Consider the following 21,247-nt stretch of genomic DNA (forward strand, 5'->3'; position numbering starts at 1 on the left):
TGAAGAGACTGTCTTTTTTCCACTGTATATTTTTTCCTGTTTTGTCGAAGATTATTTGCCCATAGAGTTGAGGGTCCATATCTGGGCTCTCTACTCTGTTCCACTGGTCTATGTATCTGTTTTTATGCCAGTACCATGCTGTCTTGGTGATCACAGCTTTTTAGTAAAGCTTGAAATCAGGTAACGTGATGCCCCCAGTTTTATTTTTTCTCTTTCTGTTCTTGATTTCTAGTTTGATTCCATTGTGCTCAGAGAACAGATTCTGCATGATTTTAACTCTTTTACATTTGTGGAGGTTTTTTGTTTGCTTGTTTATTTTTAATGGACGAGCATGTACTCTATCTTGGTAAATATTCTGCAGGTACTCAGGGAAACAAGTGCATTTTGCTATGGTTGGGTGAAGTGTTTTATACAAAGAGATATGTTTTAAAACATTATGGGGACGCCTGGGTAGTGCAGTCATTTAAGCGTCTGATTCTTGATTTTGTCTCAGGTCATGATCTCAGGGTGGTGGGATCAAGCCCCTTGTCAGGCTCCTTGTTCAAGATGGGGTCTGCTTAAAGATTCTCTCTCTCTCTCTCTCTGCCCCTCCCCCATCCCTCAAAAAATAAATAAATCTTTAAAAACTATGAATACTCACCAAGGAAGACCACATTATGGGCCTTAAAACAAATCTTAACACATTTAAAAAAAGAAATCACACAATATCTGCCCCCAGACCACAGTGGAATTAAAGCAGAAATAAATTAACAAAAAGATTACTGGGAAGTCCCAAAAATACATGGAGATTAAACAACACACTTCTAAAGAACACATGCATCAAATAAATCTCCAGCAAAATTTTAAAATATTTTTAACTAATGAAAATGAAAACACAACTTATAAGAATTTCTGGTATGCAACAAAAACAGTGCTTACAGGGAAATTTGCAGCACTGAATGCATATATTAGAAAACAAAGAAGATCTAAAATCAATCATGTAAGCTTACACTTTAGGAAGCCAGAAAAAAAGAAAAAAAATCATATCCAAAGCAGAAGAAAATAAATAATAAAAATTAGAGCAGAAATCAATGAAATTGAAAATAAGGCATCAATACAGAAAACCAAAGAAACAAAAACTGGTTATTGGAAAAGACAGTAAAATTGAAAAGACTCTAACTTGGCTAAGAAAAAAAATAGAGTGAACACAAATTGTTAATATCAGATATTGAAGGGGGCATGATTATAGATACCATGGACAGTAAAAGGATGATAAAAGAATACTAGGAACAACTTTATGCCTACAAATTTGATAACCTAGATAAAATGGACCAATTCCTTGAAAAACACAACCTACTAAAATTCACACAAGAAGTAGACAGTTTTGTCAGGCCTATATCTACTTTGTATCTACTAAAGAAGTTGAATCAGTAATTAATAACCTCCCCAAACAGAAAGCACCAGGCCCCGATGGGTTCACTGATGAATTCTACCGAACATTTAAGGAAGAAATTCTATCAATTTTCTACACTCTCTCTCAGAAGATAGAACAGAAGAAATATTTCCTAACTCATCCTATGATGTCAACATCACCCTAATACTAAAACCAGACAAAGACATCACAAGAAAACTATAGACCAATATCTCTAATGAACACAGATGCAAAAACCCTCAACAAAATACTAGTAAGTCAAATCCAACCACGCATAGAGAGATTTCACACCATGGCCAAGTGGGATTTGTCTCAGGTATGCAAGGCTGGCTCAAAATTTGAAAAAGAATTAATGCAACCTATCACATGAACAGGTTTTTAAAAATCACATGATCATATCAGTATATGCAGAAAAAGCATTTGCCAAAGTCTGACATCCATTTGACTCAACTAGGAATATAGGGGAACTTCCTCAACTTGATCAAGGACATCTACAAAAAAACCTGCCACTAACATCATCCTTAATGGTGAGAAATTAGAAGTTTTCCTACTAAGAGTAGGACAAAGACAAGGGTGTTACCTTTCATCATTCCTTTTCAACCTCATTCTGAAAGTTCTACCTAATACAATAAGATACAAAAAGGAAACAAAAAGTATACAGATTGTGAAGGAAATAACAGATGACATGATTGCCTATGTAGAAAAATCCAAAAGAATCAACAACAACAAAAACAACGAAAACCTATGGAACTAATAGTGATTAAAGCCAGTTTTCAGGATATCAGATTAAGGCACAAAAGTTAATTGTTTTCCTATATACTGGCTATGAACATGTGGAATTTGAAATTAAAAACACAATACCATTTACATTAGCACCCCTAAAATGAAATATCTGAGTATAAATCTAACTAATCTAATATCTGTTCAAAACCCATATGAGGAAAACTAGAAAACTTTGATGAAACAAATTAAAAAAACACAAATAAATGGAGAGGTAATCTATGTTCAATAGAATAGGAAGTCTCAATATTTCCAACTTGTCGGTTCTTCCGAACTTGATCTACCAAGTCAATGTTATTACAACCAAAATCCCAGGAAGTTATTTTGTGGATATTGACAAAGTTATTCTAAAGTTTGTATGGAGAAGTCAAAGACCCAGAATAGCCAATACAATATTGAAGAACAAATTTGGAGGACTGACACTACTTCAAGACTTTTTATAGAGATATATAGTAATTAAGACTGTATAGTATTAGTGAAAAAAATAGACAAATAGATCAATGCAACACAATAGAGAGCCCTGAAAGAGACCCACATAAAAGAGTCAACTGATTTTTGACAAAGGAAGGAGCAAAGGCAATACAATGGAACAAAAATAATCTTTTCAACAAATGGGTGCTGGAATAACTGGATGCCTATGTACAAAAAAAAAAAATGAATCTAGCCACAAAAAATATCTCAAAATGGATCACAGATCTAAATGAAAAAGCAAAATATAAAACTCCTAGAATATAATATAGAAGAACATCTAGATGATCTTGGTATAGTAATGAATTTTTAGATAAAACACCAAAGGCACAATCCATGAAAGAAATAATTGATAAGCTGGACTTTATTAAAACTAAAATATTCTGCTCTGCAGAAGACACTGTCAAGATAATGAGAAGACTAAAGCCACAGACTAACAGAGACTATTTACAAAAGACATATTTGATAATGGTCTGCTATCCAAACTATACAAAGAACTCTTAAAACTTGTTAATAAGAAAACAAACAACCATATTAAAATGGATTAAAGACCTTAGCAGACACCTCACCAAAGATGATATACAGATGGCAAATAAGCATCTGGAAAGATGCTTCACATCCTATGTCATCAGGGGGATACAAATTAAAACAATGAGATACTATTACACACCCATTAGAATGGCCAAGATACAGAACACTGACAACACCAAATGCTGGTGAAGATGTGGAACAACAGGAATTCTCGTTTATTCATGGTGGTGATGCAAGATGGTACAGACATTTTGAAGACAGCTTGGTATTTATTTACAAAACTAAAACACTCTTAACATACTATCCAGCAATTATGCTCTTTGGTATTTACCCAAAAAAGCTGAAAATTTAATCCACACAAAAATCTGCACATGAATGTTTATAGTAGCCTTGTGTATAACTGCCCAAACTTGGAAGCAACCAAGGCGTCCTTCAGTAGGTGAATGGATTAGTGAACTGTGGTATATAGGGGTGCCTGGGTGGCTCAGCTGGTTGAGCGTCTGACTCTTGATTTCAGCTCAGATTATGATCTCAGGGTCCTGGGATGGAACCCCACATCGGGATCCCCACTCAGTGGGGAATCTGTTTGAGGATTCTCTCTCTTTCTCTCTCCCTCTGCCCCTCCCCCATGCACTCTCTTGCTCTCTCTCTCCCTCTAACTATAAATAAATAAATATTTTTAAAAATCCCTTTAAAAATAAATTTAAAGATATATAAACTGTGGTATGTACAAACAATAGAGTATTATTCAGTGTTAAAAGTAGAGCTGTTAAGCCATGGAAAGATATGGAGTGACATTAAATGCATATTACTGGGTGAAAAAAGCCAATCTGGAAAGTCATCTTGAAATCCAGATGATTTCAATCCTGATATTCTGGAAAAAGCAAAACTATGGAGACAGTATAAATATCATTGGATTCAAGGGGTTAGTGGGGAGGAAGTCATGGATAGGTGGAGCAGAGAGGATTTTTAGGGCAGTGAATATATTCTATATGATAATATAATGGCAGATACATGTCATTATACACTTCTCCAAACCTGTAGACATTTTGCCTATCATGTTAGGAAACTCCCATTTAAATGTCATTTTGGCAGACAGTCTCTTTTCTTTGGTTTCATGTTTTACCCACAGGGCTCAGCCTACTTTTGTGGGCTGGGGTTCAAATGCTGGGTTTTTAAAGATTTTATTCATTTATTTGACAGGAAAAGAGCACAAGCAGGGAGAGCAGACAGAGGAAGAGGGAGAAGCAGGCTTCCCGCTGAGCAGGCAGCCCAATGTGGGGCTCCATCCCAGGATCCTGGGATCTTGACCTGAGTGGAAGGCAGACACTTAACCGACTGAGCCACACAGGTGCCCCTCTAATGCTAATTTCCAGAGTCTCTGCAGTGTTGTTTTGGTCTCTTTGGTTTATCTGCTATCACTAGGGCTTCTGTTTGTCTCTGATTCTCTTGCCTGAGTGGGTGGAAGGGTTTCCCCAGGTCAGGTTGCTGGGGGTCTCTCAGTAGGGGATCAGTATGGTGGGACACTCCTACTGGTAGCCCTGGCTACTCCTGTGTCTCGTGGGTGGGGGGGAGAGTCTGAGTCCCACACCAAGAGCCTTCCAGAACTGAACATTTGCTGTGACTTCATTCGTCTTGTCTGTTCTACCCTCCCACCTCAGTGTCTCTGATCAAAGTGAGGAGTCTCAGGCCCAGTGGGGAAAAAGAATGCTTCCTTTGTCTACTCTTATTAGTGTGGCTTCTGATGACTCGCCCAGTAGTGGGTTCACTTGATGTCAGAGGGACTCTCATTAGATCTAGTGGAAGAATAAGCTTCCCTAGGCTACCGTCTGTTGCTAGGTTGGGATGCAGAAATGCCAGAACTGGCTACCCTCCTTCTTTGGGATGCAAAGAAATAAGACACCTTGCCACTGTGTTATTCTCAGGGTCCCAAACCACTTTACTTTTTCTTACCATCTTTCAGAGTTCTCCCTTGTTTGTCTCTTGCATTATTTCCAGGGAGGGTTTATACTTGTGCTTAGCAGAAAGAAGCAAGGACAAGCAGATCTATGCCTTTTTATCCAGGTCAGAAATTTTCCTCAAGTTTTAAGAGTATAAAAAGGGTCCCGAGACCACAGAATTTGAGAGCTGTTGGCTTTCCAAAAGGGTGAGCTGTCCCTATGATTTGGAGGAACAGCCCTCTACCCCAAAACCCAGCCTACCACTGTGCCTGAAATTCTCAGCACCACATAAGCATCTTTCAAAAAGTCTGTGATAGGGGACAATAGTTTGAGTAACACTATTGAGGCATTGGCTCATCTGATTAACTGGTTATTACCCATTGCAAACTCAGAGTATAGAAGATCTCCAAGATGGAACATAAGACCATCAGATAGGTATTAGAAGAAAAGGCCAAGTTTAAGAGATGCTCTCTGTGCTGCAGAGGAACCCGAGTGGGAGTTCTTGGGGCTTGCAGGGTTACAGACAAGGAGAAGAATGAGGATACAGAAATCATGGAAAGATCAGAGGAAATACTACAGAAAGCCAAATCCTGGAGCCCTTCCCAATTCTGCACATCCCAAGACTCTTTTAATTAACATTTTTCTTACTTAACAACAAGCAAACATAAATCAGGGAATTGACATTTTGAAAAATTAGAAGAAAAAGCAAACTATGTACTGAGATCCCTGGTTTTACATATTCAATAGCTAAGTTCTCTGTCACAGGCAAGCCACCTGGTTCAGTTGCTTCTCTGCCAGAAGTTGACTGTTTATAGGGTAACCAATACCGTGATCAACTGAGAAAAGTGATTTAGGATAGACCCCCATGCAGCACCTTCTGACTCTGCAGTTTCCCTCTTCCCAATGTTCTCTCCATGCTTTCCCATGTCCCATTATGCCTTTCCAAAAAAACAGAACTGACCTACAGAAAACAGCTACTCTTTCCAGTGGAAACTTTATTGGGGAAAGCTAAGTGACTCTTTCCTGCCCTCAAAGACCCCATCTCATTTTTCCTGGAAGTTAGACACATCTTTAGCTATGCTTAAATGATGATTTCCAAATGTCTTTAAAGTGTCCAAAATAAAAAGGACGGAATGGGGATTTGGTGGCCATTAAAGTTCCCAGAAACTTTCCCCTAAAAACAGAGATTTTGAAAGTAGTATTTGGTCATTGTTTTTGTTTTCTAGTTTAGGTCCCATTGTCTGCTATGGAGTTGGCTAATGGTGGGAGCCTATGACAAAGTAAGCACCCTGCCCTTGCCCCCAAAATACCTTTAAAGGCTGCTCTCTGAGAAAACGCTGGAAGGCAAAGTAAGCACAGCTCCCACACAAGGCAAGCCATGGAAGAGGCAGAGCTGTCTGTCAACAAATACCTATTGAGCACCTGTTTTGTGCCACACACAGTGCTAAACATGGGGAAACAGTAATAAATAAGACAGACACAATCTCTGCTCACCCTATCAACACGGCAGGAAGCCATTTAGAGCACAGACCAGAATGAGGGCAAAGGAAAATTAAGGCTTTGGGAACTATAAATGTGATTAAGACATTTGCAACATTTTTAAAGATAGAAGACCTACAAATACATAAATCATTTGAGATCTGTATAAGCTTGACAATATCACCTTGGAATAAGGATGGTAACCACCAAGTCTACTGTGAGATGGCGTTTTTTAAGACGAGGACACATTGTCCTATAAATAGGTAACAGTTGGCAAGGCAGTATCTCTAGACCATTTTCTTGCCCAGATTCCTCATACCCACAGCACAACAATCAATCCTTAAATTCTGAAGAAAAGACAGTTTTCAGAAGTTGTCCCTCCCAGAGAGAGCAACATGCTTCAGAACCCAAAGCTACATATTTCCAGATGAATTTTTTTAAAATGTCGCCTGATCCCATTAGTGCACATTAATTAAGCCATAGAGATCAGCCTCTAGTCCATCCAAGAGGATTTCCTGTGATGGTGTAAATGTTGTATCTCAGTACTACCATCCGATTCAGTAAGTCACCACCCACACGTGTTTGCTGAGCACATGGAATTTTGCTAGTGTGACTGAGGAACTGAATTTCTCATTTCATTTCATTTGAATTAATTTAAACCGAGATAGTCATTGTGCAGAGAGTGAACAGCACGAATGTAGCCTTAAACTGAAAGTGATTCTGTGAGTTGCCAGTTAAGAAAGAAAGAAAGAAAGAAAGAAAGAAAGAAAGAAAGAAAAGAAAGAATGAGAGAGAGAGAGAGAAAGAAAGGAAGGAAGGAAGGAAGGATGTAAGGAAGGAAGAAAGAAAGAAAATTTCCCTCCCTTTGGATTAACTTACTTTAAATTGGGAAATTTCTTTAAAATTTAAAAAGTCAGAAAAATCTCTGGGTTAACAAGACAGTGAATGAATAACAACCTATAGATTAGCGCCTGATTTAAACAAAACTCAGAACTGCACTCTCCCTCAGTGTCCTGGCTGGATGAGAAAGCAAAACAAAACAACACATATGTGGTTGAAATATGTGAGATTGTTTTTAAAAATCAGGGCTGATGATTAAAAGAAACTAATCCAAAGTGTATACATAAAGCAATCAACATTTTGCAAAGTTTTTTTTTCCATGTTTTGGTAATAATTGTTCACTTGTGTACTTACTGCCTACAATATGGCAGACACCGTGCTTACGAGGGAATTATTATCTTAATACACCACAGCAAAAATCTTTATCAAATAACCATATTTAACATGATGCCTTCGAAGTGATTTAATTTCCAGCAATTTCACATATAATTGCTTCGTTTTTGACTTATAATATAACCAAATGATCACTTTTTGGATTTGACCATGAGACTAAAGTTCAAGGATATTACTGCTTTGAAATGCATAACACATAACTCCAGAAAATGAAAATAACATTAAAATATCTTTTTAACAGGTGACTAATATATATTACAAGTATCCAAATGATATGTGTGAACATTTTGCCGCAGACATTTTTGATGGAAATAATTTTCCTGAAATGAAATGTAACCTAAGACTTCCTAAGTAGTCCTCAGAAAGATGATTTGATCATGTCAACTCTTACTGCAGTATAATTGACATATACAATTACACAGAAAGATTCTGATTAAAATCTGTCTTGCTTAATTGTACAGAAAATTGATTTTTAAATATGCATATGAAAATTATTTCTGAATGCTTGGGAAGGTAATTCATTCTTTTGTTTTTCCAGCTTTACAGACACATAATTGACAAAAAACAAAGTGTGAGTGTACAGTGTACAATGTGTTGATTTGATACACTTACATATTGTAAAATGACTACCACCAAAGTGTTAACTAGCACCTCCATCACATCACATAATTACCATCTCTTTTTTGTGGTGAGAACACTTAAGTTCTACTCTCTGGCAACTTTCAGGTATATCAGTGTTATTAACTAGAGTCATGTATATGAGATCCCCAGAATTTGCTCATCTTCTAACTGGAAATCTATACCCTTTGTCTAATACCCCTCTCCTCCCCCAAGCCCCTTCTCACCATCATTCTTCTCTGTTTCTATGAGTTTGGCTTTTGTAGATTCCACTTCTAAATGATATCCTACAGTATTCATCTTTCTCTGTCTGACTTATTTCACTTGGCATAACACCCTCAAGGTCCATCTATGTTGTTCCAAATGGCAGCATTTCAGAAGGTAATTCATTCTTTCGACAAACATTTACTATGAGCCTACAATGTGCCAGGCACTGTGCTTGACACCAAAAACATGATAGTCTTCCTGACAAGGGAGACAAGTCCAGGTAGCACATCAAATTATGCATTGGTAAAAACATTATCATTATTTCACAGATGTATCTGGATCACCTGAGGGACACTACCAATGCCAAGTATAGATTACTGAAATCTTCCTTTCTCCGACTTCCATATGTACGTAAGCATAGCCAACAATAATATATTATACCATATTTCCATTCTACCTGCTAGACTGACAATGCCATATTTTGCTATGGACCAGCTAGACTCTATAGATACAGAAATACAGTATAGTCTATATGCCAACAAAACCAGCCTTATAGTCATGGAAGAACAAAGGCTCTGAAGTATTTATTGGTCACTCCGATTGGGTCTTGTTCTAAAAGTCACTATCAAATAAGATCGTGACATTGTCTAAGTAATTTTTAAAAAAATAGAAAACTGTATACAAGGTAGAGACCCAATTTTGTCATGCTATACACACACACACACACACACACACACAGACGTGTGTGTGTGTGTGTGTGTGTGTGTGTATACATACTTGCAAAGGAAAAAAATATACGTAAGAAATTCACCCAATACCTCTGGGTGGTAAGAGTGCTGGTGATTTTTATTGTATTTATATGTTTTCATATATTCAACTTGTGCACAATACCCATATACTACATTTGTAACCAGTAAAAATTAGTTATAGTAAAAACCATTCTTATAACTATTCCAAAACTTGTGTCAAGCATAGGCCTGCATAAGGCCTCACGTAAGGAAATGGTTATTGACTACATGTGTGATTTTAGGGGCCTCGTGCAGAAGGCCCAGGGGCAACCAAATTAGCTAATGACTGGAAGATCTTTGAGAGGGAACACAGACTTGCACTGTCTAAAGTTAAAGTTTAAAATGAATATTCCTGGGGTGGGGGGAGGAAGAATCGTGACGTGTTCCCACCAGGATAGAAGCTGAGAAAGGTGGCTTGTTCCTGTTCTAAGTCCTAGTTAAATCATAGAATAAATACAATATTGCCTTCTGGTGACTCCATAGAACATGTATGTTTAAACATGTAGAAATGAACATTTAGAGAACCATTACTGAATACCATGCCATTTTGAAAATTCACACTTTTTAATTATGAACATAGTATAATATTCTTTGTAGAAACTCCAGAAAATAAGGAAAAACTGGGGAATAAAAAAATCATCTAGATTCCCATCACCCAGAAGCAATCACCATGAGCACTTTGGTATATAACCTTCCAGCAATTTATTTTAGTCAAATGTGTGTGTCTTCTTTTTCACTTAATATTTTATCTTGGACATTTTCTTCTGTCATTAAATACACTCAGTGACCCTCCCTCTAATGACTGCCTAATATTACTGATGGCTTAACGATATCAGAGTGACTGTAAACAATATTATTGTACCTACCATAGAGTTCATATTATAAAAACAGATTCAAATGGATTTGGTATTTGAAAAACCGAGCCAAGGGATTTTCTGAATTAGTGGTCTCTTCTGGGTCTTACCCACATCAGGACCTTGACTCTGAAAATGATTATGTTTTGCTCCAATTCCTGAAAACAGCCATATCGTGCACAACAATAAATCATTCACATATTTTCCAAAATACGGTCTTGATCTTCAGTTTGGAAAACTGCAGCTGCTACAGAAATGTTGCAGAGTAAATCATAGCAGGCCCTCCAAGCCGGGCTCTGCTTGTCATAGCAAAACAAGTGGATCATAGCGAGTTCCCTTAAAAGGAACACTAAAATGAATGAGAAAAAAATCTATCCTCGGTGCAAAACTTCAGCTTCCTAGCAAATTAATCTGTTCACCTTCCAAATTTAAAAGAGAGAGAGAGAGAGAAAGAAAGAGAGAAAGAAAACTACTGTGATATTCTGAGAAAATTTTAATTCAGAAGCTCCATAAAATTACATTTACAATGCGGCCTATATTTGCTAAACTAGAGGTCTGAAAATTACTTTATTCAGCAAAGTAATCATAATTCTTTTGAAGTGCAAGAGGAGAACATTCATGCAAAAATTTGCGATTTCGTCTTAAAAGAAAACTCCATCCCCAATCATCTGGAATGGTTTGGAGATCCTTTCCTTACCTGCAAGGCAGCTTAGGATCAGAAAGACCTTCCAAAATGCGAACACCATTGTGCCAGTGTTCCCGGAGCACAGCGGTAGGCTAGTCGCCTGCCTGGGCTAGGCTGAGTCTCAAACGCCTCCTTCAATCACACCGAGCTTTGCCAGGCTTATCTGCAGGCATCACGGAGCAAACAGCCTCCTCGGGCTTACTTATTGGGTACAGTCCTTTCTCAGAGCAGATTTGTGTTTCTTTTGAAACACTTTTCATGGGGCGTGTTTCCTTGATATATTTGCTACTGCGTTAATAATAAACCCATGCATTTAAATTCTTCAGGCTATTTGTACACAGATTCTCTGAGTTTTAGTGTTTAAAATCAATCTTACTAAAAAGTTAAACTTGGGGGGGGTATACAGTGGGGAGTGAGCCTATACAAATAAAAGCCGACAAGCCTAATTAATTTCAAATATTTCCATCGAAGACTTCCAGCATGGATTCACTAACCTTCTTTTGCAAATTAGGTCAGTAAATTGGTGCTCTAAGATTTTCTCAGGAGACAGGGTTCACAGGAAGGACACGGGGGTTAGGCAGCAAAAAGCATGCGTTTCTGTGTGAACAAACTCTGGACATGTCACACTTTCTTGAAGCCCTTGCAGTTCTCAACCACTTTGGCAATAGAACAAATAGCATGCTTTGGTTTTCCTGGTTAGAAACCCCATAGCATTTCCCCAACTGAACACTGCACCATCAAGTGAGTGAATAAAATTTAAGATTTCCATTGGATGAGTCTGAATTTTTGCAGAATTAGGTTAATGAGTAGATGCAACAGGATTTCTTTGGAAAGAAGTTTCCCTAGGAGGAAATGGCAGGTTGACTCAGTGAAAAGCCTTCACTTACAAGAGTTCCTGTTGTGTTCAGGTTGAGAGGCATGAAGGCCTCCTCTGGCTCCTCCTAGGCAATCTCTAAGTCCTGCTGTTTTCGCCTGTGCAATGGCTCTCAGATCTATCCTTTCACCAATCTACTGCTTCCACCCCAGGTTTTTAGTTCCAGTGTTCCAACCTTGACCAAGTAGTTTGAGTTAACACCACTATGAACTCCTTCCAACAGGACTGCAATCCTTAATCTGGATTCCCAGGCTTCCAAGACTTACCCTCCCCTCATCTGAACTTCACCCACTGAAAAGTGCTGTCACAATTTCCTGCCTCAGAGTGTTTGGTCACACGAAACATGAGCAAGCTGCAGTGATGTGTTTTATGAACTTTTTTTTTTTTTTTTAGTTTTCATTGATTTAAGTAATCTTTACACCCAACGGCAGTACTCAAACTCACGACCCTGAGATCAAGAGTCGCATGCTCTTCCAGCCTAGCCAGCCAGGCTCTCCCCTCTTTTAGGAACTTTAATTTATAGGAAATGTCTGAGCCCCGCTTGCCTTAGCCGGCCAATTTCCCACTACTTCCTGGTTCTTTCCCACAGCCTTTCCTGCCCATGCTCATGGCTGGTGCCAGACCCCAGCTCCAGGTGAATTCCAGCTCTGCTTAGAATGTTCTCCTCTATCCCCTTGCTGTCCAAGCATATTCTTAGGACAGATCAGTCATGGTGTCTTATATGAAAAGTTCTTTTTTTTTTTTATTTTTTAACGTTTACCACCCCTCTCTGGGCTCTACTTTGGATAGATTTGCATTGTACTTAGAACTAATACCCTACGATTGGCACTTGATTGCTCTCCAGTAGTTTCCTATTTATTAACAGGGTCTCCCCTAAATCCAATAGCTGTAAGCCCCTCCAGGACAAAGACAAAGTCTTGTAAGGCAGCCCCCAAGTTAGGAAGGATTATATACCAAAATGTATTGGTAAGCCCTTTGAATCCAAGAGCACACATTCCTGCCAAAGCATGATGCTTTAAATGGAAGTCTCATTCCCAGATTTAAAAGACACATAGTCTATCATAGGTGTGAATTCTGGGTGCTGGGACATACAGAGCAGGGGAAGAGGAGAAGGAGCAGCAGGTGGCCAAAAAAGAACATTCCTTTACCTTCCTAAGTCATGTGTTGAGCACAAAGCAACATTCCCTCCCCCCAAATAACAGTTGTATGCTTTTGACACCCACCTTCCTTTCTGGCCCCAACTCTCATGGCCCCCAGGACCCTTGAGTTCCTTGCTTGCCTTTAAGGGAGGGTCTTACTCACCAGAGTAACTCATACTCCAAGACTACCTTTTCCTTTCTAAACTTATGCCTCCCAGAAACACTCCTCCTCTGTACAGGCAGATAATCGGCTCCATGTTAGGAAAGGAAAAAAAAAAAAAAACAAGAACAATTGCCATGAACATTCCCCACCTGGTTTACACAATTGAAAATAGAATGCTTGCCTCCCCCACCCCAAATGACTCTCCCAACAGGAGTACCAGGCAATCCAATAAAGAGAAATGGTCTGAGAGAGGAGGATTTGCAGAGGAGGTCCACATCAACTCTTCTCGGCCTTGACCCTGCCTTGACCTCTGAATCCATTAAGTCTCCCAAAGATCCATGAAAGTAATACTGGCATTTCCAGTGGTAAAGTGCTGGGACAGGAAAAGAAGTTTCTAAGTCTGGTGTTCATAAGCCAAGGGATTCCTGTGTCTCCTTCCATACCCCATAGGTGAACATATAATTTGTCATTAAACCTAGGACACTTTTGAGAATGAATAGGCTGCTATTAGCATTACATGGGACAGATGGTGTAAATCATAACAGTCCCAGGTGAACTTGGATGTCTGGTCACCTGCTCATGGTGGAATGCTAAGCACAAAGCAGGGGCTAAGTAAAAGCTTTCTAATTCATCTGCTACTGTGCAAGCTAGCTGGCCCTGAAATGGGTGCGGTGGAGAGTATGACTTAAGGCTATTGCCAAAACCAATCTACACCAGAATATCTCAGACAAACACAGAACTCTCTAGAACATATAAGTAAAATGCCTACATTACTGCTTATGTAAGGCCCAATTGGGACAGGAAGAATTCTGTCAAAACAAACTCAAAGAGATCATCTAATTTCTCTTCTTGGTATCGAATTTGGATGTTATTGACAAAGAAGTGGGTCATTAACTAGTGCATGAAGTATTGTTAAATATCCTTTGTATTTTTATATGGCTTTATGATTTTTAAGCTGCTTTTCCATTTTATCTTCACAACTGACTAAAATAAAGAGGAGAGGAATTATCTCCATTCTCTGTATAAAAAAACAGAGGCTCAAAAACATTGTGTCTCTCCCAAGGCTACTGCTTCCAAGATTCTTTGGGAACTTTCAAAAATCTGCAGCTTCTGACTTATTTCTCATTTTTGTTAACTTAAAAATTACAAAAATAACACATTTTGATTGTAACGGGGTTTCAAAGAAAAAAGAAGTATGCGGGGAATAAAAAGAAAGTCTCCGTTCTCTCACCCATGGGTGTAATCACACACCATGTACACAAGCAATGGAAGTTTCATGCTTTTCTCAGAGCTTCTGCCAATTCACACACACACACACACACACACACACACACACACACACAGTGGTGGTTTTTTGAGTCATAAAGGTAATCATACTACACATACCATTCTTTAGTTTGTTTTCCCCTTGAAATAGCATTTTTAATTATCTCTTTGGGTCATCTATAGAGCTACCTTATCTGTTTGAAGGCTACTTGGTATTTCACTGTGCAGATGTACTGCAACTCCTTTAACCATTCTCTTGTTGGTCAAGTGTTGCATCACCTTCAGTTTTTCGCTATTATTAACAACGGTGAAATGGACATCCCTTTGTCTACATCTCCGCCCACTTGCATGAGTATTTCTGTAGATTAGGTACCTAGAAATGGAACTGCTGGATCAAAGGAGACAAATGCTTTAAATTTGGGGACAGTTTGCAGTGTTGACCACTGGAAATCCTTTACAAATGGACACCTCCATTAAGAATGTATAAGAGTGCCCATCTCTCCATAGCCTTGCCAACAATGAAAAGTATGCCATTTATTTTTACTAGTACCGTGGGTGAGAACTGGTGTCACATTGCTGTTTTAATTTGTAGCTCTCTAATGAAGCTGAGCCTTTTTTTTTTTTTTTGAGAGAGAGAGCGAGCACAGGCAGACAGAGTGGCAGGCAGAGGCAGAGGGAGAAGCAGGCTCCCCACAGAACAGGGAGCCCGATGTGGGACTCGATCCCAGGACGCTGGGATCATGACCTGAGCCGAAGGCAGCTGCTTAACCAACTGAGCCACCCAGGCGTCCCGAAGCTGAGCCTTTTTTTATAGGTTTGCTGGCTTAATTGGTGTTCCCTTCCCTGTTAATTGCCTATTTATGGACTTAGTTTTAAGTCTTTTTCCATTGAATTATCTGTCTTTCGGTGTCATTGAAGTGCTCTTTCTACCTTAGGAATATTAATTTCATATCCCACAGTTAGGGATTAATTCATGGACTGATAATCCAGAGTCGATTAAAATGGAATTAAGTATGGTATATATATTATAAATATTTTCTTCCACTCTCTCCTCTTAAAAAATTTTACATCTTCGACCATCAAGAAGGTTTGCATTTTGTTGTAGTTAGTCTAGCATTTTTTTTCTCTGTAGCTTCTAAGTTTCTTGTCTTCCTTAAGAAAGCCGTTCCCAATCAATCCAAGACTATAGAAATGTTATTATATTGTTATATAATATATGTAAATATATAATATTATACTTTCTCTTAATGCTTCTTTAATTTTGTTCTGCCTTTCAGTTATGGCAACTCTGTCCTTCCAGTTGTTCAAGCCAAAAGCCTTGGTGTCATCCTTGATTCCTCTCCTCCCCTTAAGTACCACATCAAAACATCAGTGAATTCTTTTGGGTCCATGTACAAAATAGACCCAGACTCCGATGACTGTCCCCACCTTCACAGCTACTGCCCTGGTCTGAGCCACTACCGTCAATTACCTGGCTCACCGCAATGGCCTCCTAACTGGTGTCCCTGCTTCTTCATTGTCTCCTGACAGCCTATTCTCACCATGGCCACCGGAATGACCCTTTTATACGTTAAGTCAGATCACATCTCATTTTTGCTCAAGATCGCCCTATTGTTCTCAGTTTCTCTCACAGCAAAAGCCAAAGTCCTTAAAGTAGCCTATGGGACGGACACCTGGGTGGCTCAGTCATCTGAGTGTTCAACTCTTGGTTTCTGCTCAGGTCATTATCTCAGGGTCCTGGGATCCAGCCCCATGTCAGGCTCCACATTCACCATAGAGTGTGCTAGAGAGTTTCTCTCTTCCACTCTGTCTGCCCCATCCCCAATAAATAAATAAATAAATCTTTAAAAAATTTTAAGTAGCTTAGAAGACCCTATACACTCCTTCTACCACGTGTCCAACCTACCTCATCTCCTATCACTCCTTCCCTCTCACCCTGCTCCAGCCACACTGTATTTACTGACCCTTGAATAAATCAGGCACATTCCCACTTTTGAGGGCATTTACACTGGGGTTTCTTATGTCTGTGACCCTTTAAATCCAGGTGTCAGTAGGTCCAACTCACATCCTCTTCAAGTCTTTGCTCGAATGTCAGTTTTCAACAATGCTTCCCCTGATTACACAATTAAAAACTGCAGATTTCTCCACTCCAGCCCTCCCAATTCCCTGCTGCCTTATGTAGCACTCATTACCTTCTAACATACTATGCAGTTTACTTGTGGTTAGTTTTTCCACCCAGCTAGAATATAAATTTCTCTTTTTTTAAGATTTGATTTACTTATTTGAGAGAGAGAGAAAGAGAGAGCAGAAGTGGGGGGAGGAGCAGAGGGAGAGGGAGAAGCAGACTCCCCAGCTGAGCAGGGAGCCTGACACTGGGCTGGATCCCAGGACCCTGGAATCATGCCCTGAGCAGAAAGCAGATGCTTAACAGACTGAGCCACACAGGTGCCCCTAGAATGTAAGTTTCAAGAGGGCAGGGATTTCTGTCTATTTCATTTACTATTTATTCCAAGGGCCTACAACAGCACCTTGTCCATAGTAGGTACTCAGTATTTGTTAAATGAATGCATTTGGGATTCTGAATTTAACCCATTCAGATTTGATTTTTGTGTATTGTGTGAGATGGGTAGAAATGTTTTTTAAAGGTTCTAGTGTCCTTAATAGGAGCAAATCATTACCCTTTGAGGGAATTTGGTCTTTGGAAATAGCTAGGTCATTTGAGACTAATTTTAATAAATAAGGTAGGTGATCAAGTTCATCAAAATGCTGTTTTGTGCCCAAGAAATAAAGCATAGGGCACCTGGGTGGCTCAGGCGGTTAAGCATCTGTCTTTGACTCAGGTCATGAGCCCGGAGTCCTGGAATTGAGTCCCACATCGGGCTCCCTGCTCAGTGGGGATCCTGCTTCTCCCCTCTCCCTCTGCCTGCTGCTCTCCCTGCTTGTGCTCTTTCTCTCTCTCTCACTCTCTCTCTCTCTCTCTCTGTCAAATAAATAAATAAAATCTTTTAAAAAGAAACAGGGTATAACTATAAAGTAATGAGTCTGCTGTCCTTGTGGGGCTTGGGAACCGACTCAGACAGAAGGCAGTCTTGGGTTTTCAAAAGACAGACTGAAGCCATTCTTATTTATGGCACCAGTATGAGATAGAGACAGAGAGACAGATTTGGGAGTAAAATTTCTCATATATATTTTTTGATCCCTGAAGTAGTCATCATGAGAAAATCAGAATTTATTGGACTTCCTCCTACATATTTTGTGGTTTTGTAAGGACTTTTAAAATTTTGAATTACATATAGAAGGGCATAATCTAGTCAGTGCTTAGAGTCTAAAGACTTTAATTCATTCCTGTTGGAATGGTTCCAAAGAAAATATTTCAAACATTCCTTGGGCAATCACAGCACTATTCAGTCTTCACTGCTTTTTCTGACTGTCTGCCAGGCAACTCCACTTCTGCGTCCCACTAGTGTCTCAAAGGTGATATCACATGTCGTTCTCTGGTCACCAAGCCTGTGCCACTTTCCAACCACTGTTGCTGCACCCCCCTTAACTCTTCATCGGCGTACGCTTTGACTCCTACTTTACTCACTCTGCCATTCCAGGAGTACCAGATCCTACTGAGAACTACTCTTCAGCCCGTCTTCTCTTTCCAACTCCTGAGGCTTTGACCAACCACAACCATTTCCCAGCAGGGAACTGGTAAAGCAAGATTAAAATGGCTGCTCACTAGGGGCACCTGGGTGGTGCAGTCGGTTATGTATCTGATTCTTGGTTTTGGCTCAGACTGTGATCTCAAGGTTGTGATCTCAGGGTTGTGAGATCAAGCCCCATGTCGGGCTCCGTGCTTAGTGCAGGATACACTTGAGATTCTGTCTCTCTCTCCCTGTCTCTCCCACTTGTATGCTCTCTCTCTCTCTCTAAACTAATTAAATAAAAATGGCTGCTCATTAGATGTGTGCAATAAAGCATAGGGAGGGGAACAGGATCCAATAGCTACCACCCCATTAAGAGAACAGAAAACTGCCCAACTACATGTGAAATAGGATTCAGGTTATATGACAGGAAGAGTTGAGGTCAGCTGAGAGAGGTGAGAATGAATCCTGTCATCCTCTAATTCAATCCCCGTTAGCTCTCATTGAGATGATTGTGGCAGCCTCCTAGCCTATCTCCTGGCCTCTGATTTTCCTCCCTCTCCAGTCCATCCTAAACAATCCTGCCAGCTAAGTTTTCCTAAAGTCCAATCTAATCAGGTCATTCTCATACTCAGAAATCTTCCATGACTCCCATAGCCTTTTTGCCTAGACATAAGGATTTTTATCTAGCATTCAGTTGGTGCCCAACCTATCTTTGATGCCTATTTTCTGAGATTTGTAACACCAAAGAATGTCAGGGCTGGCCAAAGTCTTATAAGTGGTCTCCAAACAATACTGAATACTTTCTGTTCCCTGAACATAAGCCCCACTCTCCCATCCCTGTGCCTATACAAGGCTATTCTCTCCTCCCAGATGTACCACCCCACCAAACTGAATTGTCAAGAATCTACTCATCCTGTGAGCCTCACCACAACTGTTAACTCCTCCAGACACTGATTCCTGATTCCCACATGATGTGATCTCACCTTAAAAGCATGAATCAATACCTTTTACACAGCACCTAGGGGATAGCAGGACTCTTCACGCACTGGTCTTCTTTATACCTCTAAGAATGCAAGCTCCTAAAGAGATAAGGACCTGGGGAGCCTGGATGGCTCAGTCCTTAAGCGTCTGCCTTCGGCTCAGGTCATGATCCCAGAGTCCTGGGATCAACCCCCATATAGGGCTCCCTGCTCAGCAGGGAGCTTGCTTCTCCCTCTCCTACTCCCCCTGCTTGTGTTCCCTCTCTCACTGTGTCTCTCTCCATAAAATAAATAAAAATCTTTAAAAAAAAGAGGATAAGGACTGTGTTTAGGTGATTTTATACACACACACAGACACACACACGAGCTTGTTATTGGCCAGGCATCGTGCTAAGTGCTTTATATGCAATATCCTACTTAATCTTCTTCACAGCCTTATGAGGTAAGTAGGCATATTATCGCAGTGTTAGAGGTGAGGAAAGAGAAGCACAGGGAAATGAAGCAATTTACACAAATCTCATTTACAGCAACACCTAGACTCAGGACTCATTCTCACCTCTCTCAATGGATCTCAACTAATCCTGCTATATAACCCGCATCCTATTTCACGGTTCTGTTATATATAGTCAGTTCTGTTCTCTTCACTGAGCAGTACCTAGTGGCTCCTACTCTCCCTCCCCACCATTTATTACACACAGCTAGTGAGCAGTCATATTAATCTTGCTTTACCAGTTCCCTGTTGGGAAATGGCTGCCAATCATTCTCCTCGCAGGTAAGGCTGTTATTGGTCAAAGTGTCAGTCCCTGGTAAGCCCCTTAGTGCTAAAAATGAGGCTCAGGGAGAATTTTTTTGAAGACCACATAAAAGCCAGAGTCAGGGCCTCAGCTCAAGTCAGCTGGCTGCAGAATACGTGCTCGTGACTTACAGTATGCTGGGACGTTAGGGACCCAGAGTCATTATGTTTGGTGAACTCACTTTTTCAAGTGTATGATATGTCAGAGGGACTATTTGAAAGGGTAGCACTCATTTGGTTGTGCATGATCTGGTATATTTGTTGAAAAACAAACCTAAGATCACATAATTAGCATCAACAACAACACATTTCCTATTGTAGGTTGACACCTAGTTGCTTTGCAAACGGTAAAAAGAAGACGTGGCACATAATTTTACAACTCTCCAAACCTCCAAACTGGGAGTCCCAGACCATGGGCTCTCAAGGGAATCCTGTGATGGTGTTATGCAGTGAAAGAGTTTCCTCTCTCCCTTCCTTCCCTGGGTGTAAGGACTGGAATTTCTCTCAGTGGTTAACCTGGTGTAAACACACAGTCCTTAAATGTGCTCTCTGGATGCCTTACTGGGTGTCCTCCAGAGAACTGCCAGAAATGGCCCTTAATAAGTCTGTGAAACAAGAGTATATGTTGTAGGTTGGACCATGAAGGTTCTAGTCTCTTAAATTTGGGAAATCTTTGTTTTCTTGTCCTGGAGGGAAAAATCCTGCAGAAAGTTCTCCTCTGGCAAGTCATGTTTTAACAGTAAGTATGAGTCAGCTTGTGTTGAGTAGCCTAGGATTGCTTACCTAGCGATAGTAGGGAGTCTGGAAAGGGTTAGTACCAGGAACTCTATGTTAACTGATAGTGTGACTCAACCTGCTGTGTACATTAAAGTGTTTGGGGAAGCCTACTCCTAGGCAATTTGTGTTGACGCACTATACAAACACATGTCATAGGCTCTGCTTTGAAAAGTTCACATGTCCGTGTAGGCGCAAGCATGCGCACATCTGCCCACACATGTACCCACCTATTCAATCCAAGGAGGTCCGAGAGCTTCCAGTTCCTTCTAATTGGGAAAGGTCAAGCTTGACTTCAACAACAACAACAACAACAACAACAAAAATTACATTCTAATTGTACAATTGTAGGGTCCTGGGTTGTTTTCTTTTTTTAATTCTTTTTTTCTTAATTTATTATTTTTGTTATTAACATATAATGTATTATTTGTTTCAGGGGTACAGGTCTGTGAATCAGCAGTCTTACACAATTCACAATACTCACCATAGCACATACCCTTCCCAATGTCCATAACCCAACCACCCCATCCCTCTAACCCCCTCCCCTCCAGCTACCCTCAGTTTGTTTCCTGAGATTGAGTCTCTTATGGTTTGTCTCCCTCTCTGGTTTTATCTTGTTTCATTTTTCCCTT

General features: G+C 39.9%; 1 protein-coding gene across 1 annotated transcript in view; it reads right to left on the bottom strand.

Moving 5' to 3' along the window:
- The window catches only part of LOC111161279 (V-set and immunoglobulin domain containing 1), a 36,485-nt gene extending 25,430 nt beyond the window's left edge, over nt 1–11,055 (bottom strand). The window contains exon 1 of the mRNA XM_022524862.1: nt 11,007–11,055. Coding sequence (XP_022380570.1) covers nt 11,007–11,055 — 49 coding nt within the window. The remainder of the gene's footprint in view (nt 1–11,006) is intronic.
- Between the last annotated feature and the right edge of the window lie 10,192 nt (nt 11,056–21,247).

The sequence above is a fragment of the Enhydra lutris genome, unplaced genomic scaffold (genome assembly GCF_002288905.1).
Source record: "Enhydra lutris kenyoni isolate GAN:26980312 unplaced genomic scaffold, ASM228890v2 scaffoldscaffold83, whole genome shotgun sequence".
Lineage (NCBI taxonomy): Eukaryota > Metazoa > Chordata > Mammalia > Carnivora > Mustelidae > Enhydra > Enhydra lutris.